Source organism: Metopolophium dirhodum, chromosome 2, assembly GCF_019925205.1.
Source record: "Metopolophium dirhodum isolate CAU chromosome 2, ASM1992520v1, whole genome shotgun sequence".
NCBI lineage: Eukaryota > Metazoa > Arthropoda > Insecta > Hemiptera > Aphididae > Metopolophium > Metopolophium dirhodum.
Genome location: NC_083561.1, coordinates 9,991,363 through 10,011,266, shown reverse-complemented (window position 1 = coordinate 10,011,266; position 19,904 = coordinate 9,991,363). Strand labels below are relative to the sequence as shown.

The 19,904-nt window shown below is 28.6% G+C and overlaps 1 protein-coding gene across 3 annotated transcripts in view; it reads left to right on the top strand.

The window, feature by feature from the left end:
- LOC132939960 (tetratricopeptide repeat protein 39C-like) overlaps positions 1-19,098 on the top strand; it is a 30,348-nt gene extending 11,250 nt beyond the window's left edge. For 2 of the 3 annotated variants that reach the window (XM_061007404.1, XM_061007403.1), the window contains 8 exons: positions 2,195-2,555; positions 5,049-5,187; positions 5,681-5,887; positions 7,160-7,337; positions 7,496-7,697; positions 12,501-12,800; positions 14,600-14,808; positions 16,055-19,098. In XM_061007404.1, the coding sequence (XP_060863387.1) occupies positions 2,195-2,555; positions 5,049-5,187; positions 5,681-5,887; positions 7,160-7,337; positions 7,496-7,697; positions 12,501-12,800; positions 14,600-14,808; positions 16,055-16,183 (1,725 nt within the window). In that variant the 3' untranslated portion in view covers positions 16,184-19,098. The remainder of the gene's footprint in view (positions 1-2,194; positions 2,556-5,048; positions 5,188-5,680; positions 5,888-7,159; positions 7,338-7,495; positions 7,698-12,500; positions 12,801-14,599; positions 14,809-16,054) is intronic. The other variant, XM_061007405.1, reaches the window with a different exon arrangement.
- Positions 19,099-19,904: the final 806 nt, after the last annotated feature.

Below are 19,904 nucleotides of genomic sequence, written 5' to 3'. Positions count from 1 at the left end.
TTACCGTTTTAATATAAAATATCATAAAATAAACTATTTTTAAATTAAAAATAAAAACATTTTCTTTTTTTTTACAGAGTGAATTTTATTACACTCGATTCAGAGTCAGAAATAAGAACGTTGCTTTTATAGATTATTAGATGTAGTGGTGGGACTAAGTGCAATACGCCAATACTGCAGTGTCAATCAAGTTTTTTCTTTTTTGATAAAAAAATTAAAAGTTCATAGATGGCATACCACCTACAATAGGTACAACTTTTCAAGTTTGTAGTATCAATGACTGAATAAGCTAGAAATATTAAATTTTATAAATTACATAAAATTATAAAACCAACGGTAACATTTTATCTATTAAAAAAAATGTATTTGATAATTTAAAATTACATAACAATTAATTACAATGAATGCTGCAAGATTAAGTTTTAACTAACTATACGTACGTATAATTCATAAATATTTTTACATTCCTTGTCTATATGAAAGAAAATATGTCACAAAAATACTTTATAACTAATAGGATAGTGAGACAAAAAATGTAAAAAAGAAAATATTTTTGCCCTCCCCTTGACAAATTCCTGCGGACGCCCTTGGTCTTATCACGTTATTAGGTCCATCGATATGGCAAAAAATTGGTACATTTTGTTTGAAATAATTGTCTGTTTGCAATCCCCTTAATACACTAACCATTTTTGGGCATCACTGCATCAGCCTATATTTCATATTATACGTACATACTATATATATATATATTATAATAATATGCATACTATAAATCATAATCCTGATGACTTGCATGCATTTGTCTAAGCAAATAAACAATATTATATTTTATATTGTACTGATTTTATAACTAAGTCATGATTATATTACTTCTATAGCACCAGTTCGTGCGTTCAGATCTGAACGCATTCTTGGCTAGTTGATAGTTTACCATTTTCATCACTGACATAATTAATTTCTCATTGAAATATTATTTTTGTTTCATTAATAGTACTATACAATTTATATAACACTTTAAAACAAATAGAAATGTTGTTGAAAATTATGCGATTGAACATAGTACATTAACACTTATAAATTATAATAATGTTATGTTCTAGTAAATATGTTACAACTATACAGTTTATATTTGTACATAATTTTGAGTATGGACATATATATGGGTGTCACTGTATAGTGTCATTGAAATTAAATAGACTAACTTAACCACAAATTCCCCTTATTAAAAATATAAACCACATGATATTATATCGTTGTAATTTAAGGACTTTAACGCGCGTCATCAATTCAAGTGTAGAGCGAATTTAAAATAAAAATCGTATACCTATCGGATATCTCAGTTGTCAGTAATATGATAATATACCTAGCTACATAAATACACCATAATATTTATTATTATCCTATGCAATTAAACTTTTATACATTTTAAATTTTACATACATATAAGCTGTAAAAAAATAAAAGTTAAAATCGAAGTTAATTTTACTAACAAGTAACACTGCACCCAAACATCTACATGTGTATATTACAAACCAACCGATATTTAAAGTATCAATGTATCATAATAATTGATAAATATTTATTATTACCTCCTCAGTAAACTTTCAATAAAAGTGAATAGTATTCATTTAAGTTTATAATCGATCAAAAGAAATAATTTAACGTAGGTAACAAATAGCTTTGAAGTTTACGCACAGTTTATCTCAATTACCTATAACTGCGAAGTCTGCTGGAGCAATTATTGTTTCAAAACGCCTCGTTAAGTGTTTTTCTTTCATTATTTGAATGTAACATGTAAATTAATAGAAAGATTTTTTTAATAAAAATGATAATACAATGTTGGAAAATAAATGGAAGTTTTAAAAATGTATTTCATACGATCAAACCAAACATTATATCTGGGGGCTGATAAGTAGGTATATATAATTTTAATCAGTCATCGAAAATTTAAATAATTTAATTTTAAACAATTTTTATATTGTATCGATAAATAATTATACGGTTAAACGTGAACAAACAATTTAGTATACCATCATAAATTATTAAAATCCTCAACAGTCAAAACATAATATACCTAGCAGTATAGGTATGTACCATAACAAAGTATAATACGGAGCAAATGACCCGAGACACGCTCACGCTACTTGGTTAGTTGCGTTAACGATAATATCTAACTTGTCTGGGTTTCCCGCAGACGGCCATTCAAACGCCGGAAAAGTCGCGACTGGAATGCGCGCTGGCCGAGTTCAAGCGACTTGAGGCGCGATGCGGCGCAATGTTGGACGACGGCGGGTGGTTGGGAGCGTTCAGGCGCAAACTGCAATTCTCGTCCAGCGCCGCCGCGGGCGTGGACTACTACGACGGACAGATCGCGCTGGCCGACGTCACCCTGTGCATAGTCGGACTGATGGTCGTGAAGGTCATAAACGGGTACAATGTGGGTCACATGGCTACCGCCAAAACGATATACACGTTGCGGCGTGCCTGGAAAATGTACCAGCAATGTTATGCCTCCGTGCTGGACATCTACCGCACCGTTTACGACCTGGACCCTGGTCAGCGAGTTAACCACTGTTTTAATTTTTACTCGATATACCTATGCCCGCGTTATCCATACTATAATATTATTATTATAGTCGCTGATAACCGTGACCTATAGCCAGTGTCGGCCTGGCCATGGGGCCGTTTTTTTAGGGTCTCTTGCATTTTTTTATTTGCTTGGCATGTGCCTAGTCTATATAGGGAGTAACGACCCCGTAAAATATTTATCGATATATTTAACCGTACGAAATTTTTCTTTACAGGGCCCAGATGCTTGCCTATTATAATTTATAGTGTGAGCAGGGCACTATAATAGTACAAGTGTTAAGTAATAAGTAGGAGGAGGTGTTTTTGGATTAATTGTGCTACTGCATGTTAAGTTGGGTTTTAAATCTCTCCTTAAAAATCAAAGGGCCCCGCTCACCCGACCCTGCAGCAGCTCCGCTGTTGGATTCAGAAATCAGCGATCATGAAAATGTTGCGTACAAAAATATTTATAATACTATACATCTACTTATACCAGGGGTGGCGAACCTATGGCACGCGTGCCAGAAGTGGCACGTTGACCAAATTTAAGTGGCACGCAAATATTATTCATCTTAAAAAAAAATATTATATTTTAAAACTTTAGTATGAGAAATTTTAAGAATTAAATTTATAAGTTTGTAATAAAATGTGTTTATAAATGTTATAATAAATAATATTTATGATTTTTGTACTCTTATTGCTACGATAGAAGTACGAAGTACCCAACATTCGATTACGAAGTTTATTTTAAATTTACCGATACCGCGACCGGTTGCGACCGGTTGAAATCAAAGAAAAATTCTAAATTAGATGAAAATATAAACAATTTTTAAGTATCATAAAATTAACAATTCAGCAGTTCAATAACAAGTTTATAGATTTTAAAAAGTTTGAATGTAATATTAAGTTCCTCAAATGCCCTGATACTTGCAATTACGATGAATTAGATTTACATTATTTTGAATGGATGAATATAAATAAGTACATTTGAATTTGAGTTAATTGATCTTCAATCCTGTAATACGTGGAAACAAAAATTCATTGACTTAAGACAACTAATCGAAGAAATAGAAATCAACCGACTTCAAGCAAACATAGTAAAAAAATGCAGATACTGAAATTCTTAAAGTCTGGAATCCGTTTCCAAACATATTTAATACATTAAAAAAAGTTGCTCATTCTATCCTATCGATTTTTTCGTCAACTTATGCTTGTGAAAGTTTATTCTCCATAATGAATTTAATAAAAACGAAGCAGAGAAATACATTAATCGATGAAACTAGTGCTGCTTGTGTTTCACTGAAAACTACCAACTATACTCCAGATATTAAAATGTCGTCTTCTAAAAACCAACATCAGAAATCACATTAATAAATGAAATAAAACTTTACATATATACTATTTATTTATTATTTATTTATTAAATTATATAGTATATACCTAATAAAATGTGTGTAATTATTGCATGCTTTTTCTTTTCATCTTACCTAGTAAAATTCATTTTTTTTGTTGGTGGCACGCAAACATATTTCAAAAAACTTGATTTTAAATTTTGGCACTTGACCCAAAAAAGGTTTGCCACCCCTGACTTATACCTATATATATATAATTAAATATTAAACAATGATGAAGATTTTACATTTACTTTTGAAAGTTTATCTGAATAATATTATGCATATAGCTTATGGATTTGTCTTCAAAGTTAAAATTCTATAGGTAATATAAATATAATTTTGGTTTTCGTAATTTCGTTTCTGTGTAATTAATAATTATTATTTATTAATTTACCGTTTCAAATATTTCAATAATTTCATAGTTTATTACTAAACAAATGTTTCCCCTCGTTAGGCTTCGCGTTAATACTATACGAAGTGATTTTTTAAGCATGCTCGCCCTATTTTTTTATTTAAATTGTACACAATATTATATTCAAATTCTGATTTTTAGAATTTCTAAATACTCTTGAAGGTTTTCGAATACTTGAGATTTTTTATACCATTTAAGGACTATATTGTTCCAATACAAACATCTGTTTTTAAAATAGGAATCCTCTTTTTTACTTTTAGTAAAGTAAAAAAAATAATGTAAATTTAGATACATTTCCATTAACAAGAACATCATCTGCTAAATAATTTGCAGTAAAAAAAGGAGATTCTCAATGGAAAATAGAAGTTTATATAGCCACAAGACACTATTCAATAGCAGTATAAAAAATATCAAGAATTTGAATGTATTATCTTTAGGTATACTTAAAAATTCGAAAAATTAAAATAGTGTATTTTTAAAGGGAAAAAAGAAATTTTCACCAAAATGTTAAGTAAATTTTGTATTTCATGATGGGGCCCCTTAAAAAAAAATGATCCATGAGTCTTTTGTGTGCCAGGCTGACACTGCCTATACCTATACGTATATAATACCAATAGGCATTTGAGACTTAACTCAAAAGTATTAATTTGTTTTTACTTTTCTGTGCGCATCAGACGACAACACTCCGAGGTGGCCGCCAGTTTTGAAACGCAGACAATCCACGTCTGCCACCTCGTTGGCATCGACGTCAAACGTAGAAAGTCGTATGCATCGCTCGGCTACCACGTCGTTTGTAACGCTACGTCAAGATTGGTACACTTATAATAATATATAAATATTATTAAACAATATAAACAGTGATTCTTTTATCGTAAACCAGATGATTATTGAAAATACTATATGAATTATATTTGCATATTTATTTTAAAAACAAATTAACTGATTAATAACAAAAGCCACAATAATGTTAAACCGTATAACAAGTAGGTAAAGTGTTTTTAAATAATTAAAAATTCCTTATATTAATTCTTATGAGAATTTACATTGTCTGATTCACGATAACAGGAATTGTCCTCTGTATTCTGTTCAAACACAATACTCGTCAGTCGTCCATAGTTCCACCTAATTTCACTAGTATAATGCTATTTACTTTTAGGTCCTTAGTTCTTACTAGTTTACCTAACTTGTATCATCGTAAAATGTATACTTCGATCAAATGATCATGAATTTAATGCAAAATTTATTTTTAAAGTAATCATGATTATAATACTTGAGTACATGTTAATTTTTGCTGTTTTTCGTATAGTGTGTCAAACGGGATGACTAAGGACGTGGTTAGATTGATGGCAGCGATCAGTGTAGGATATGGAGCTTTTAATTTGATTTTATCATTGATGTCACCAATGGTTATCCCTCTAATCGGAATGTTGGGTTTTCGTGGAAACCGCCAAACCGGTTTAAAAGCTTTAGCGTTTGCCAAAAACGGGCCTGATGTACACGCACCGTTGGCATGGTAACTATATCACAGTAATTTTTTTTTTAAATAAAAAAAAAAGTGTGCAAGTCATAGATAATATATAGATACATGACCTTTTCACTGAACATTTATATTAGTATTTTCTATACACCATAAATTATTCAAAATATTTTGAGCTGTTTACGGATATTTTCAGTTTTTAATTTTTGTAGGTTGTTTTTCCATAAATTTCAATAAAATTTTATTCGTTGGGTCAAAAAGCTTGAAAATGTAATACAAAACTTCTAATATATTGTTACAATGGCAGTTGAAAAATATTAAAAATACATAGTCATGATATTTTTTATAAGAATTTTAAGTTCAAATCTTGATAAAATACATAAAAATCACAAAAATTTGCAAATTAATTTGAGTTAGGAATACAGAAAATTTTAAAATCTAATACAAGATTCCTCATAAGTTTGTCTACCTTTATCAAAAAAAAATTTCTACTAGAGAGTTAAATTACATTTTTTATGAGCGTTTGAAGTTATAATTTTACAACATTGAATATTCACTCGATTCCTCAAGTAGTGATTTTCTTATTTTGTTGTAAGTAATTCAAAAACGAATAACTGTAGATACACGAAATTTACACCATAATATGTTTATTTTATCAATTCCCATACATGATCAAATTTTCAAAACATTTTGACTCTTTTTGTGCTGTTTATCGACATTTTCCATTTTCAATTTTCTATAATTATCAATAAAATTATTTTTTTTATTATTATCACAGTAACCTACACCTCTATAAAGATATAACACACTTGAAACCTATTATATACTGCAGATTGAGGGTCCAATAACAATACAAAAAATCCATCTACAAATAGGATTATTTTTAAAGCTAAAAATTAATATACCTATGCACAATAATGTGACCAAGGTTTAAAATGTATTGTAATTGTATATTATAATGTAGTGCGTATAGTTACTCTATATTATATTTGGTTCGTAAAATCCAAATATAAACTTGATAATAATATAGTCGCGTGTAGAAAGTCCTTATATGGTGTAAACAAATATTTAAAAAAATGGTTCTAGACTTTATAACTTTTAGTCTTTAAGTTCAATAAAAATCAGAATTTGAATATAAATGTATAATTTAAGCAATTAATAAGTTGTGTGTGCTTAAAAAATGATCCTATATACGTAATATACATGGGTACTAACTACTAAATACCTATTTAGAGAGTCCGAAGACGATACACGTCTCTGCTTATTTTTAAGCACCTGTATGATTGTCTAAGTACCTATTTATTATAGGTTGATCCTGTCATGGTATTACATGATGGGAAACACAGATTACTTGTTCGACGGTCCCCAGTCTCGAGAAAATGAAACTTACATCAAGGAATCAGAACAATTAGTATGTAATCCACCTGAAGAATTCCAAAACTCGACATCTCTGCAATACTTTACTGGGCGATCGCTTTATCTAAAGGTTTGTAGAACTGTGTAAACTTAACATAATATATATTATACAACTTAAGAAGAAGTCGCTGGCTTTAATTTTTCATAACTATTCATATAATCATATCTATATTTAGTTAATCGACGTTTCATTAAATATTGACCGTGTCAGTAAATTTATAATCGTAGGGTGATTTAGAACGATCGATACGAGCGTACGAGATTGGATCAACAGTTGTAGTTGATAATTCTTTTGTAAGTATGAAAACAATGTGTTTACACGAGTTAGGGTTCATGTATGCAATTCGATTGGATTGGATGGCTGCGTATAAAAAGTTTGCAAGTGTAGCAGAAGTGTGGATGAGGCAGTATCATTACTTTATGGCTACAGGTAAAAACAAATTATTACATTTATAAACAATTATTTCTCAAAATTTCTTACTGTACTAAAATTCTAAAACATATTCTTATTGTCTTGGAAAATTGAAAATATTTTTAAAATATCATATTATAATTGTATCTAAAATATACAGTCTTTAATCCAGCGACCAAATCAGATGTATTTTTTAAGGTGCTATTTTCAATAGTATTTTTTTCATATTTTTAGGTAATTTTTCATACAATTATAAATTTATTATAAGTTGCAACTTTGTAAGTAAAATATTCGATAATATTTAAATTATAATTATTAACAGTAGGTATGTAACATTATTTGTTTTGATAAAATTATATTCATCTAAACGTTTTCATATATAATGATATAAAACATAACCAATTATTATTTAGTTAAAAAAAATAAATATTTTATTTTATAGTGTATCTTTTTGCCGTTTGTAGTTTGGTGAATGCTGTTATTTATTTTGTACAGTGCATACTATTCTAAAAAGTACAAATAAGTATCCTAAAGATACTGATGTGCTATATTATACTATAAAATATCTAAGTAGTGGTGGGATGCCACTAGTATATCGTATATAAAAGTTATTCACAATAATTATTAGGATTCAGTGTTGTATTTTGTTCTATGGCGTACTTAGTTGGAAATTCAAAATATTCCGATAATACAATGCATGCAGTTGATATGAAGAAATAAACATCTGAGAGTTATTCCCTTTTATGGTCTAATCATATAATATTTTAATATGAACTTTTAACTTTTCCCATCGATTCGTATAATGGGATGCATTCTCGAGTTCTCAGTTTTTTGTTTTCGGATTTCATGATACGGAGGTGGGCTTATAGAGTTACGTTCGAGTCAGGGAAACAAAGACAGCTGGTAAAATCTTAAACGGGGCTTTAAAGTTTTCAAATATTAAAGGATTTGTTTGCACCATATTTGCTGAGGAAATAATTTTATTCATTTTGAAGGAAAAAACTCAAAAAATGTTAATCGACATTAATAGCATTTACTCAGTCTATTTTAATTCATAATACTTTAATCATTGTTCACGTAAAAATATAAACAAGTATCGAAATCCGGAATATTTCAAAACATTTTTTTATCAAAATTAAAATATTTTGTGTATTATTTGATTTTGAAAGTCGGTCGTATATAACCCTATACCGGATATAGCCGTGGTATATTAGAGATTTTGCAAATAATTTGTAAAATATACCAAGCATTTTAGGCACTTCAACGAAGTTTAAATTCAACAAAAATCCGTAAAAGTTTTCAAAGTTCTTAATTTGATATAAACATAAAATCTAAATGAATAATTTGAAAACTTGTGCGTTAATTACGTTCCCTGGAGTTGCGAATACCATCGTACCCGTCTAAATAGTTGATACACGGTGTGGTAATAAAGTTATAAAACGAAGTGCTGTAAATTCACGTTGAAAATTTTAAGCGTTTAATTTATTTGTGATTATTATCGTAATCAGGTGACGGGTCGGTTTTTATTATGGTAGCTAAATAAGAAGTTCAAAAGATCGATTATAGTATTATACATATATATGTTATGTAGTATATATTATTATGTTCCAAGTTAAAATATTATATTGAAACAAATCTATTAATGATGGTTAATATACTAAACAATTTTCGATTTACTAATCCTTTTTCTTCTGTAGTTTTATTTTATACAATCTTCTTTCATTGTACCTATTGGTTTTTCAACGATTTGTTTCTTTTTTTTGTGACTTACAACTTTATAGGAGCATGTAAAAATGAATTTCAGCCCTGAAGACGGTTTTTGATATCCAATTGGACGTAGTTGGTAAGATCAAATTTCCAAATAATTAACAAACAATTAATTACAAAATAATCTGGGAAAAAACAAAAACAATTTAGGGCATACGGTGATTTGTATGCAAAATTAGTATTCAATAAAATCAATTTTGTTGTTTTTTTTTTAACTCTACTAACTGTAGGCTTTAAATTTTCACAAAATATCCATATTACTATCTACTAGCCATGACATTATTTTAAAAATATTGTGGTTATTTGTGTGCTATTTGTTGATATTGAAGTATATAATATTATATTGAAATACATTGGCACTATTTTATTTTTATAAGCGTTTGAATATCAAATGTTGACAACTTGTATACATTTTGATTGGTACCTAATATATTATATATCACTTAATCATCTTCTAAATACTATTTTATTATATTTTTATTTTAACATCCTCAACAAAAAAACAAAATTATGTTATTATGACTATTGTACTAGACAGAACAAATTTACTATTTTGTATAATATTGTTGATAACCAATGCTGCACGGTTGATGCTGCAAGTTTTTTTTATAACTATAATTAACTAGTCGTTCAAAATTCAATTTGTATGTATCAAAATTCTCAAAAAAATATTATGCTCCGGAGTATTAAATTAAAAATTTAAGTTTTCATTCAAAAAAAGTTGAATACTTAGGTATATTTTAATACTGACAAAAAATAGTAAAAAATGTTGTTTTATAAAGACTTCAGATTACATAAAAAAAAACGTTAATGATTTTCGAGATAATGAGTGTTTACTGTTAACTGTAACAAGAATCACCTTGTAAAATATGCTATAGCTGCATTTACTCACATTTGTAATTTTAAAAACCTTTAGAAATCTTATAATTTATAAGTTAAAAATATCTGAAAATTTTTAATTATATATTTTTAATAATGTTGGATAACTATAATACTATAATATATTTATAAAGAAATGGAAATGTGAAGCTATGTATATATTTTTCAGTATAACTTTTAAAATGCCTTGAAAAATGTTAACCTAACTTAGTCACGCATATAAATTCCTACTTGGAAAATAATACTGTTGGGGTAGGCGTGGACACCCATTGAACTTCTATGGATCCAGGTAGGGGTGACTGGGTTATCTCCTTAACTACCGACTTCATTTCGATAAACCTACAGACATCAATGAATCGGTGTCGATCCCCATCAGCATAAGCTATTTTATATACGACTGATAAAACTCACGCCGCGGAAAATAGAATGGGGAAATAAGATTATACCCGTGGCGCCATCTGTCTGGTTTTTACCGAAGACTTAGAACAAATTGTTTATTATACGGAACCTTTTAAAAAGTAAAATCCATTTGCTTACATTTATTCATATTTACGATTTATCCAGGCAGAGTCAGGTAATACAGCTAGTATAATATGTATAGGTATATTTATAAAATTGGTAGATAATATTTCGTAAATATTTGATTTTGTTTAGGTAGCAGGTACTGTACAGTTTCACACTTTTATAATCTCTTGCAAATATTATACTTATAACAAGTGATTTTAAATTTTAATTTGATGAAAACAAATTTATTTATCATTGGTGCCATGTGGGCTGGATTCTCACGATGATAATAAAATGCGATAGTTGCGATTGTGAGTCGATATATCATGATAATATAGATACAACTATATAAATATATGCGTCACTATAGACCTTTGAAATTGAGGGCTCGAGTCTCACTAACAATTATTTTTCACACACTATTATGACCTTTTTTGGTTTTTAAGGCATTATAAATACTTTAAAACGTCAATTTTTTTGGACATGGGTTAAATTTTTTACTGATCCCCAATTACATCATACAAAAGTAATGTTACGTCACAGCCCACTGTAATATATATATTCAGTCACAGTGGCGGTCTCCGTTTTAATACGTGAAAATATTTGATAAAATACAGTGCTTGACTTGAAAAAGAAATAGTAGAGATACTATAGATGACAAAAAAAATGTACGTCCCTAGCTAATTAATATACCTTATTAATTATTACGTATATCATTGCCTCCCTTTATTATACTCTCAAATAGCTCAAAGCCTCAAACATATTACCACAATACCACAGACCAACAAAATGTCATAACTTAGTATACTACTTTAAAAGTTTCAACCATAAGCATTAAGCGTGGGTAAAGAATATAAATGGTAATCTTTTGCAGGTAGTTAAAGTAATGCTGGTATTATCTTAAATGGATCAATAGTAAAATATAGTATAAAATAGTTTAATTAAATTACTTATTTGTAATATATTATGTATGCCTATTCGGCTATATGCTATATAATATATCTATAAAATATATTAATTGTTATCTAAAATATCTAAAAACAGTCCCAAATTCTAATTATATCAAGAAACGTGTAAGGACTAAGTGGTCACCACAGGAGATGCCATAACCTTTCAACATAATTACCAAAATACAATTAACATCGCGAACAAACTTTTTTTATTGATCTTTATTTGATGGATTTCATAAACGAGAATACAATTCATTCATAAAATTGTCTTTTTGTCTTTTAGGACAAATATTCTTATATAATAAGATATTATCTTATAATACTGTATTCTCGACGTCTATATGGTTCGTGGTTACAATGTTATAGACCTATCTACAAATAACAACCGCCATTAACTTATCAACTTATATTCAAATATTAAATGATTATCATTTATATCACTGTATCAGATATTAACATTTACACTCATATTTTAAACAGTTTTTTTTTTATATTAACTTTGTAATTTTATAAAAAATTCTAAAAAAGTACCATCCTTTGAGTCCCGATTCGAAAAAAAATTAGGGGGAGGTACGCTAAAATATCTGAACTTTTAATCAAGAATCAAGAACCCCCCCTCCCCCACCCATCAAGACAAGCATTAGTAAAATAATGCCCAAAACAAAATCATAAGAACTAATAACGAGGCGCTGGGTGTGTGTGTATGTGTGTATTTATATAGTGTGCGCAGGCGCGGCGGGCGATTCAACCACGGCCGAGCTGATGAGACAGCGTGCCGACGAAGCGGTAAACGGCAGTAGGTTGAACGCTTGTCCGGGTACGATGTGCAGCTTTATGGAGAGCAAGGAGAGGAAAGTGGCCGAAGCACTGCGGTGGACGGCGGCGGCCTCGAGCGGTGACGACGCCGACTGCAACCACCGCGACGGCCAGCGACACTGCCGTCTGATCGCTTACGAGGTGCTGTACGTCAAGTACGGCGTGGCCAAGTGGCCGGTGGACGCTCTGCACGCCGTCCTATCGGGTGAGCACCGCGTTTTTCGTCCGCAACAATATAATATTATATGCGTTTTGATTATTTAACTCTTTGCGGCACAGTGGGACACAACATTATGACCCACCGTACAACTATAGGAGTTAAGACATCGTTTATTCATATATTATAAACGTATTTCCAAATATAATTTACATTGTTTTTTAAATACGTAGACAATATAAGTGACATTCATAAATTATCTATATATTTTTCTTTTACATTAACTTATTTTTTTATTTTTACAAATGTAAATAAATATCAAAAATGTACTTTCAACTATAATAAATGTTATTTAAATTCATTATCATTTTAATTGTAAATATAATATTACTAGCTGATCCCGTGCACTTCGTCACCCGTTAAATGTACAAACTGTATATGACTCAAACTTTGTTCATGCGTTATTTAATATTCGGTGTATGATGTTCTAGATTTATCTTAACTTTTCTGTTGCCCGGAATAAAAATTCTGATTCACAGCAGTATATTATCAGGTAGGCTATCTACCGCAGGTAGATCGCGGACCCCGTGCTGTTTTTACATAAGTGTATGATTTAACTCTAAAGTATCAAAGTTTATACCAAGTTTGTCGTTTTTACTTGATTCCACCTACGGTGGATTAATATAATCAATTAATACAAAATCCTAACCTAACCGTACTAGAATCCGATGAATAAAAAAAAACCAAATTTAATCCTTTTTAAATTAGCCTATCTTCTACCCAGAGGTCTAATCTACACATAAACATTCATTTATATGTATATATATTGATAAAAAATAATAATACAACTTACAAACATGCCCGATTAACTATAATAGCAACCAATATATAATACACTATTATTATTTATTTTTATTTTTTTCTGGACAACATTTATCACTTAGGGGTATGAAAAATAGATAGTAGCTGATTCTCAGATCTACTGAATATGCATATAAAATTTCATAAAAATCGGTCAAGCCGTTTCAGAGGAGTATGGTAACTAACATTGTGACTCGAGAATTTTATATATTAGATAATATTATTTGTTTATCACAAATTCGTATTTGTATACTATTTTTATTGGAATTTATAAAGTTAATTTTTTTTTTTGATTGAAGATGATGTATATTGATACTGAATCACAATATATAAAGTACACAATTTTAAGTTTTAATACTTCGAACTTGAATCAAACGATTCAATGGTCAAATAAATTGTGTATAAAAACTGAGTCTTTTGAATTCTGACCCGAACAAAAAATAACAACAACCAAGTTATTTATATTTTAATTTACTTTGATATGAAGCTTTAATTTAGCTATAAAATTACAAAATTACTTCTTTAATTTTTATATAGTTATTTTGTTAAAATATAAACTGTCTATATAAACTAAAACACAAAGCAAACATTTGTTTTAAACGCATGTTTTTATTGTTTAAGTATAATGTTTATTTCGGAATAAAACTTGATAGTAAAATAGGCACACACTATTAAACGATACGCCTTTATACTTTTTAATCTAAGTACCTAACTTTACAACGCGTTTTAGCACTTTATTTGTTGTATCAAGTTTTAAAGCTCTACACTTGAAACGCTTTGGGCTTTTCTTTATTAATGATGATTAATATTATGGTTCTCAATTTAATATTTAGCTAATATTTATTGAGTTGGGCCCAGGCCCGGCTCTAGGGGTAGACGACATAGGCCCACGCCTGGGGCGGCACTATTACGTATGGAATTTATTTGATTGGTGGTTATTATTTTATCATTTCTATTATTACAATTATTTTTATTGTTATTGGCAGATTGCCAAGAAGCTGAAGACGACGACAACACGATGTGGTACACAAAACAATTACTGACGATCGTCTGTCGCAGAGTTTTGGGTTTCGTCGATGACCACTGTCATTCCCTGATCGAAATAGTCGAAAATATGGACCGGAACCAGCGGCGTGATCACTTGTACGTGTACGGAGTTTATGAACTTACCGCCGAGCAGATCAGACACATCGAAGTAAGCGAGGTTTTTATAATCAAAAATAATTTAATTATCGTGCAATACGGTATATTTGTACCGATTACTATAATTTATAGCTAGGAGATTTTTAACGTATGGCTTTTATCCCTATTATATTCTATACTTTATCATCCAAAAATAATTTAATTTATATTGGACTGTACCTATCTAACCTACGAAATGTTATTGTTTTTTTATGCATTCCGTTTTATTTATATTTTTAGTACCTTTTTAATATATCTTTAATTGTGTAGAGCTCCAAACTCATATTATTACAGATCCTGGAATTTATTACAACATAAAAAAACAAGATCTTAATCGATTATCCACTACTGAAAAATCATTTATTTTTTAGTGTTTTGTCACTGCGAGTACAATTTATAGACATCAAATATTCTAATATATTTCTTTATGCAATTATTTTTTGAAAAAAAACAGTCTAAAATATTTGTTTAAAACAAACATACATTTTATTTTTCATTCGATTAAATTATTTTGTTTATTCGATTTAATATGAGATGAAGATTTAAGTTCACATGAATATTTGATTTCAGACAATACTACATAGAACAATTTTTTAGAATTTATATTTAATCGCGTATTCCCAATAAATAGTAATATATAAATGTATACAATGTTAAATTATATCGTCGTGAATTTCTAGTAATAATAAAAACCAATGTCAGGTATCAATTTTTTAAAATGAAGGCGCATATTTATGAAGTATCTATGTTCTATATATTATATTTATTGGTTATTTGTAAATTATGTTTTAATCCAAATTATCCATTCATGCTTAGGTTTGAACAAACTTGATCACTGCGTGGGCTAGTAATTTATACACATTATTTTCTTTTCATTTTTACTATTTTATGCTATGTTAGTTTTTTTATTCTTTTCCACTTATTTCTATTTTATATAATGGAAAATAATTGTCAAACTGTAATGGTCAACACTCAACAGGCAACAAACATAAACTTAAAACAAATTTCAATAATTACTATAATTACGTCCCGAAATCGAACCAAATGTATACGATTATTATTAACATAGCATAGTCCAGCTGCAATGCGTCGTAAATATAGAAGCAAAAAATAAATCAATTAAAATATCATATACAAAATAATACGATAAATGATAATATTATTATGTTAATTTGTGATCACCTTTATATTAAATTATATAACTTATATTACTAGGCATTGGTTCTAAAAACTGAAAGTGTTATTTATTTTCCAAACAGACTATAGACGAGGGCAAACGAACAGTCCAAAAACTAAAGGATTTAAAACGAGGTTACCATTTTCAGTACTTCTACGATATGAGATGTGTCTCATTGCAAGCGTACGTACAAAAATTAAATGTCAGATGACGATTTTCTAAGTCCAAACAACTGCTACATGATGGAGTGCGAGTAAAAAACATTTTTACAAACTTATTGTTGTTGATGAGTTTTTTTTATTACTTGAGCACATGTATGATGTATATTATTATTGTTTTCATCGGAATCGTACACTAGAATACAATATTAGTAACATATTTTTTTATACTAAACGGGCAAAATAGGTCTAGAAACTAAACCGTCCACAAAATATAGTTATAGAAAATGGGTGTCTTATATCGAGTAAGTATAACAATAAGTGATAAATTACAGTAGGTACTTATTTACATGTACATACTTTATTTAAGTAAATAACAAATACTTTCAATTATTTATAATAGTTATAGATTTATGGATGGGTAAATTGTATAATTAAGAAACAGAATTTTAAAACAATGTAATGTTTTTTACAATGTATGCATGTAGGGTCAATTATTATTGAATATGTTTAGCCAATTTCAAATTGTATTAAGTCAACCTTAACTCTTAAGTAATATTACAATATATATATATATATATTTAGAAAAATTATTCTTAGCTCAAAATAAGAAATACTAATGATGCTCACTGCTAAGATAACCTGATAAACATATTAACTATTTAACTACCAACAGGAGCATTGGTGATTTTAAACATGATTTTTGGTTTTTCTGATTTAAATAAAAATGATTTTGGTAGAAATCAAACGAGTACGTACCTATGTCCTATTTGGTTAACTTGAGAAATTTTATTTTAATATCACGACATTTTATACCAAATATTTATTTTTTCCTATGTATTGTGTACTGTGTAACCAAGATTAATTCTGGACCTTGGAACAAGAAGGACCAATCTCACTTTTTAGTGAAATAAAAGGGCCTAATATAAAAGGCTTAACATATTCAATGTATGTATATGTTAAGCCCTGTATCTCATTTCACCTAAGAGTGAGATTGGCCCTTCTTGACCCAAGTCCAGAATGATTCTGTTGCATATTGCTATATCAACTACAAGTTATAAATAATTTGAATTTCCTAAATATGTGTAGGTGTGTGCCTGGGGACGTATACAAGGGAAGAGGTCTGCGAACTCAACATTTAAAATGTTTTCATATAAGTACCATTAAAATCTATTTTATTTTATTTATTAAATAATATAATAAAATAATAGAAATTCACAATAATTTTAAAATGATCATTACTCTGCTTTAAAATAAAATATCAAAAGCAATTTCTGCTAGGGGCTATGGTTTGTATACTATTCAAATTCAGATATCAAACAACTAGTCTGTTTCATTTCCTATTAGTTTATTAAATTATCATCTGGATCCGCCTGTTTATAGCAACATTAATGATCTTATTACTTATTATCTATGATTCGAATACGTCTAAAACCATTGCTGGATTCAATGTTTGTTTTTTTTAAGTAAACAGTTCCAATTTGTATTATGGATTTTAAATTATTTTAATCAACAAACATAGAGTTTTGTGTAATATAAATCTCTGTAAAATAAAAAAATAAAATAAATTTATAGTAACAAACTAAACACAGCTTTTCATAAAGCTATGGATGGCATGTGTTTGTAATTTGTATAACAGGATGACGATGATTAATTAGGAAAAATACAAACGGGTTCATGAAGCTTTACCTCAAACAACCCTTGTCATTTGTTACAAGATTTCAGTCGTTTTCAACAGCCTCTTGATGGGATTTCAAAATTCTAGTAACTAATCAGTGTTTTCCCGAAAAATAAAAATATACTCTTGCAAGTATTTCAATGAAAATAAATATTATTTTTATTATCACTAAAATGTATTCAAACTCCCTGATGGCCTAATGCAGAGGTATCTAACCTTTTTTTACGGTGGGTCAAATTTGAGATACACTATGGCATCACGGGCCAACATCGTTAGAGGAATAGAGAGATTATGAAATTGAAGAATTATAGATAAGATTTATTTCGAAAAATGTATGTTTATTTAAATACGTTTTTTATTTTATAACGTGTTTTTCTATTATTAGTTAATAGTTAGGGTTAATATAATAATATATAGGTATTTATGACTATTATAAACCTGTTATGAATAACACCAAAAGAATAATAATTAATTCATTTTATTTTATTAATTTAAAAATTAAAAACAATGAAAACTATTTTATTAGATATACTATTTTCAAAACATTAATTAGTTTGGCGAACCGGTGCAAAAACCTTGGCGGGCCGTAGGTTGAAGACCGCTGGCCTAATGTATTAATAATATTTGAATTATTTCGAGTTACTATTATTTTATATTTTAATATTATTCATAATTATCAATTGTCAGTCAAGTTGGTGTAATAGATTTCCAACGAATCATTAAATCCTGTGAATACTATTGAGTATTGACATAAAACAATTAAATTATCATCGTGGAACTACTCAAGTCGAATAATAATAAATTAATACTATTTAGGTTTTTGATTTACAGGTATTTGAGTTAGTATACAGAATAAAATAATTTCTTATTTAGTTTTCAAGAAAACGGTTGACATATTATTGTAATTGCCTACAAATTTATTCCAAAAATCTAATAAATACAACCAATAACCAATAAATAAAAATACAAAAAAAAAAACCAGTAACTTAAGTACCAATAATTATAATGTGTAAGTAATTTAGTAATATTATGAAACAATAAATATTTATTTTTAGAAATAATAACTTAAAAAGTTACATTTTCATAATGACATAACTACATAACACATAAGTATAAGTAAAGTATACACATATAGGGATGCGTGATAAATTGTAATCATTAAAAAATCTAGTGGTAATAATAAATATTGTAATGTGATTTATAACCTAATGTATTTATATTTTGTCTACAATAGCTATCAAAAATAGTTGTTAATTGTTGAATAACTGTTAAATATATAAATTTATTTACTTTTTGTATTGTTGTATTTATTTTAATATGTACACAGGTACTGCTGATAATATACATGTTATTATTATATTATTATATTATAAGTACTGACCCAGTGGTGTATACGGGGGATAACCCCTCCTCCCCCAATGACATTTCCCCCACCCCCTAATAAATGTAATATTTATATACGAAAACTGTAAAAACATGGTTCAATTTATACCTAATTTTATAATCCTGGCTACGCCACTGACAGTACTTACCAATACCTACTAAAATATTATGTGAATAATAGTTTGATAGACAAAAAATTAAAAACTAAACTAAAATATAAATAATAATTATAACAATAGACAATATTATTGATCAGTTTTTCGTTCACATTTAAAAATAGTTACTGGAATCATCCTAGCGATAACTAATATGGCATGGCCACCGAGCACGACAAGACTTGTGTAATATCGTTTTCTACTGCGTACGAAATCAGTAATACACCTATTATATAACATCGTTCACCTTCAAACTTCAAAGGTCTTACGGATGTGGTTTTCAATTAACGGAGTTCCGTGAACGCACAAAACAACACGTGAACCATTTATGCCAACTATATACCCTTATAATACTACACAACATAATATTAGGTGTATTGACATATTGTAAATATATATATAGACAGTCAGACCTAGTTATATAATATAATTGCCGTCTAGACGTACCAATTTATATTCGCCATCCAACGAAAATTCCATACGATATCTAATATTATTATTATTATTATTATTATACGTTTGAAGTTACAACGGTATATTTTAGTTAACAATTTTTTC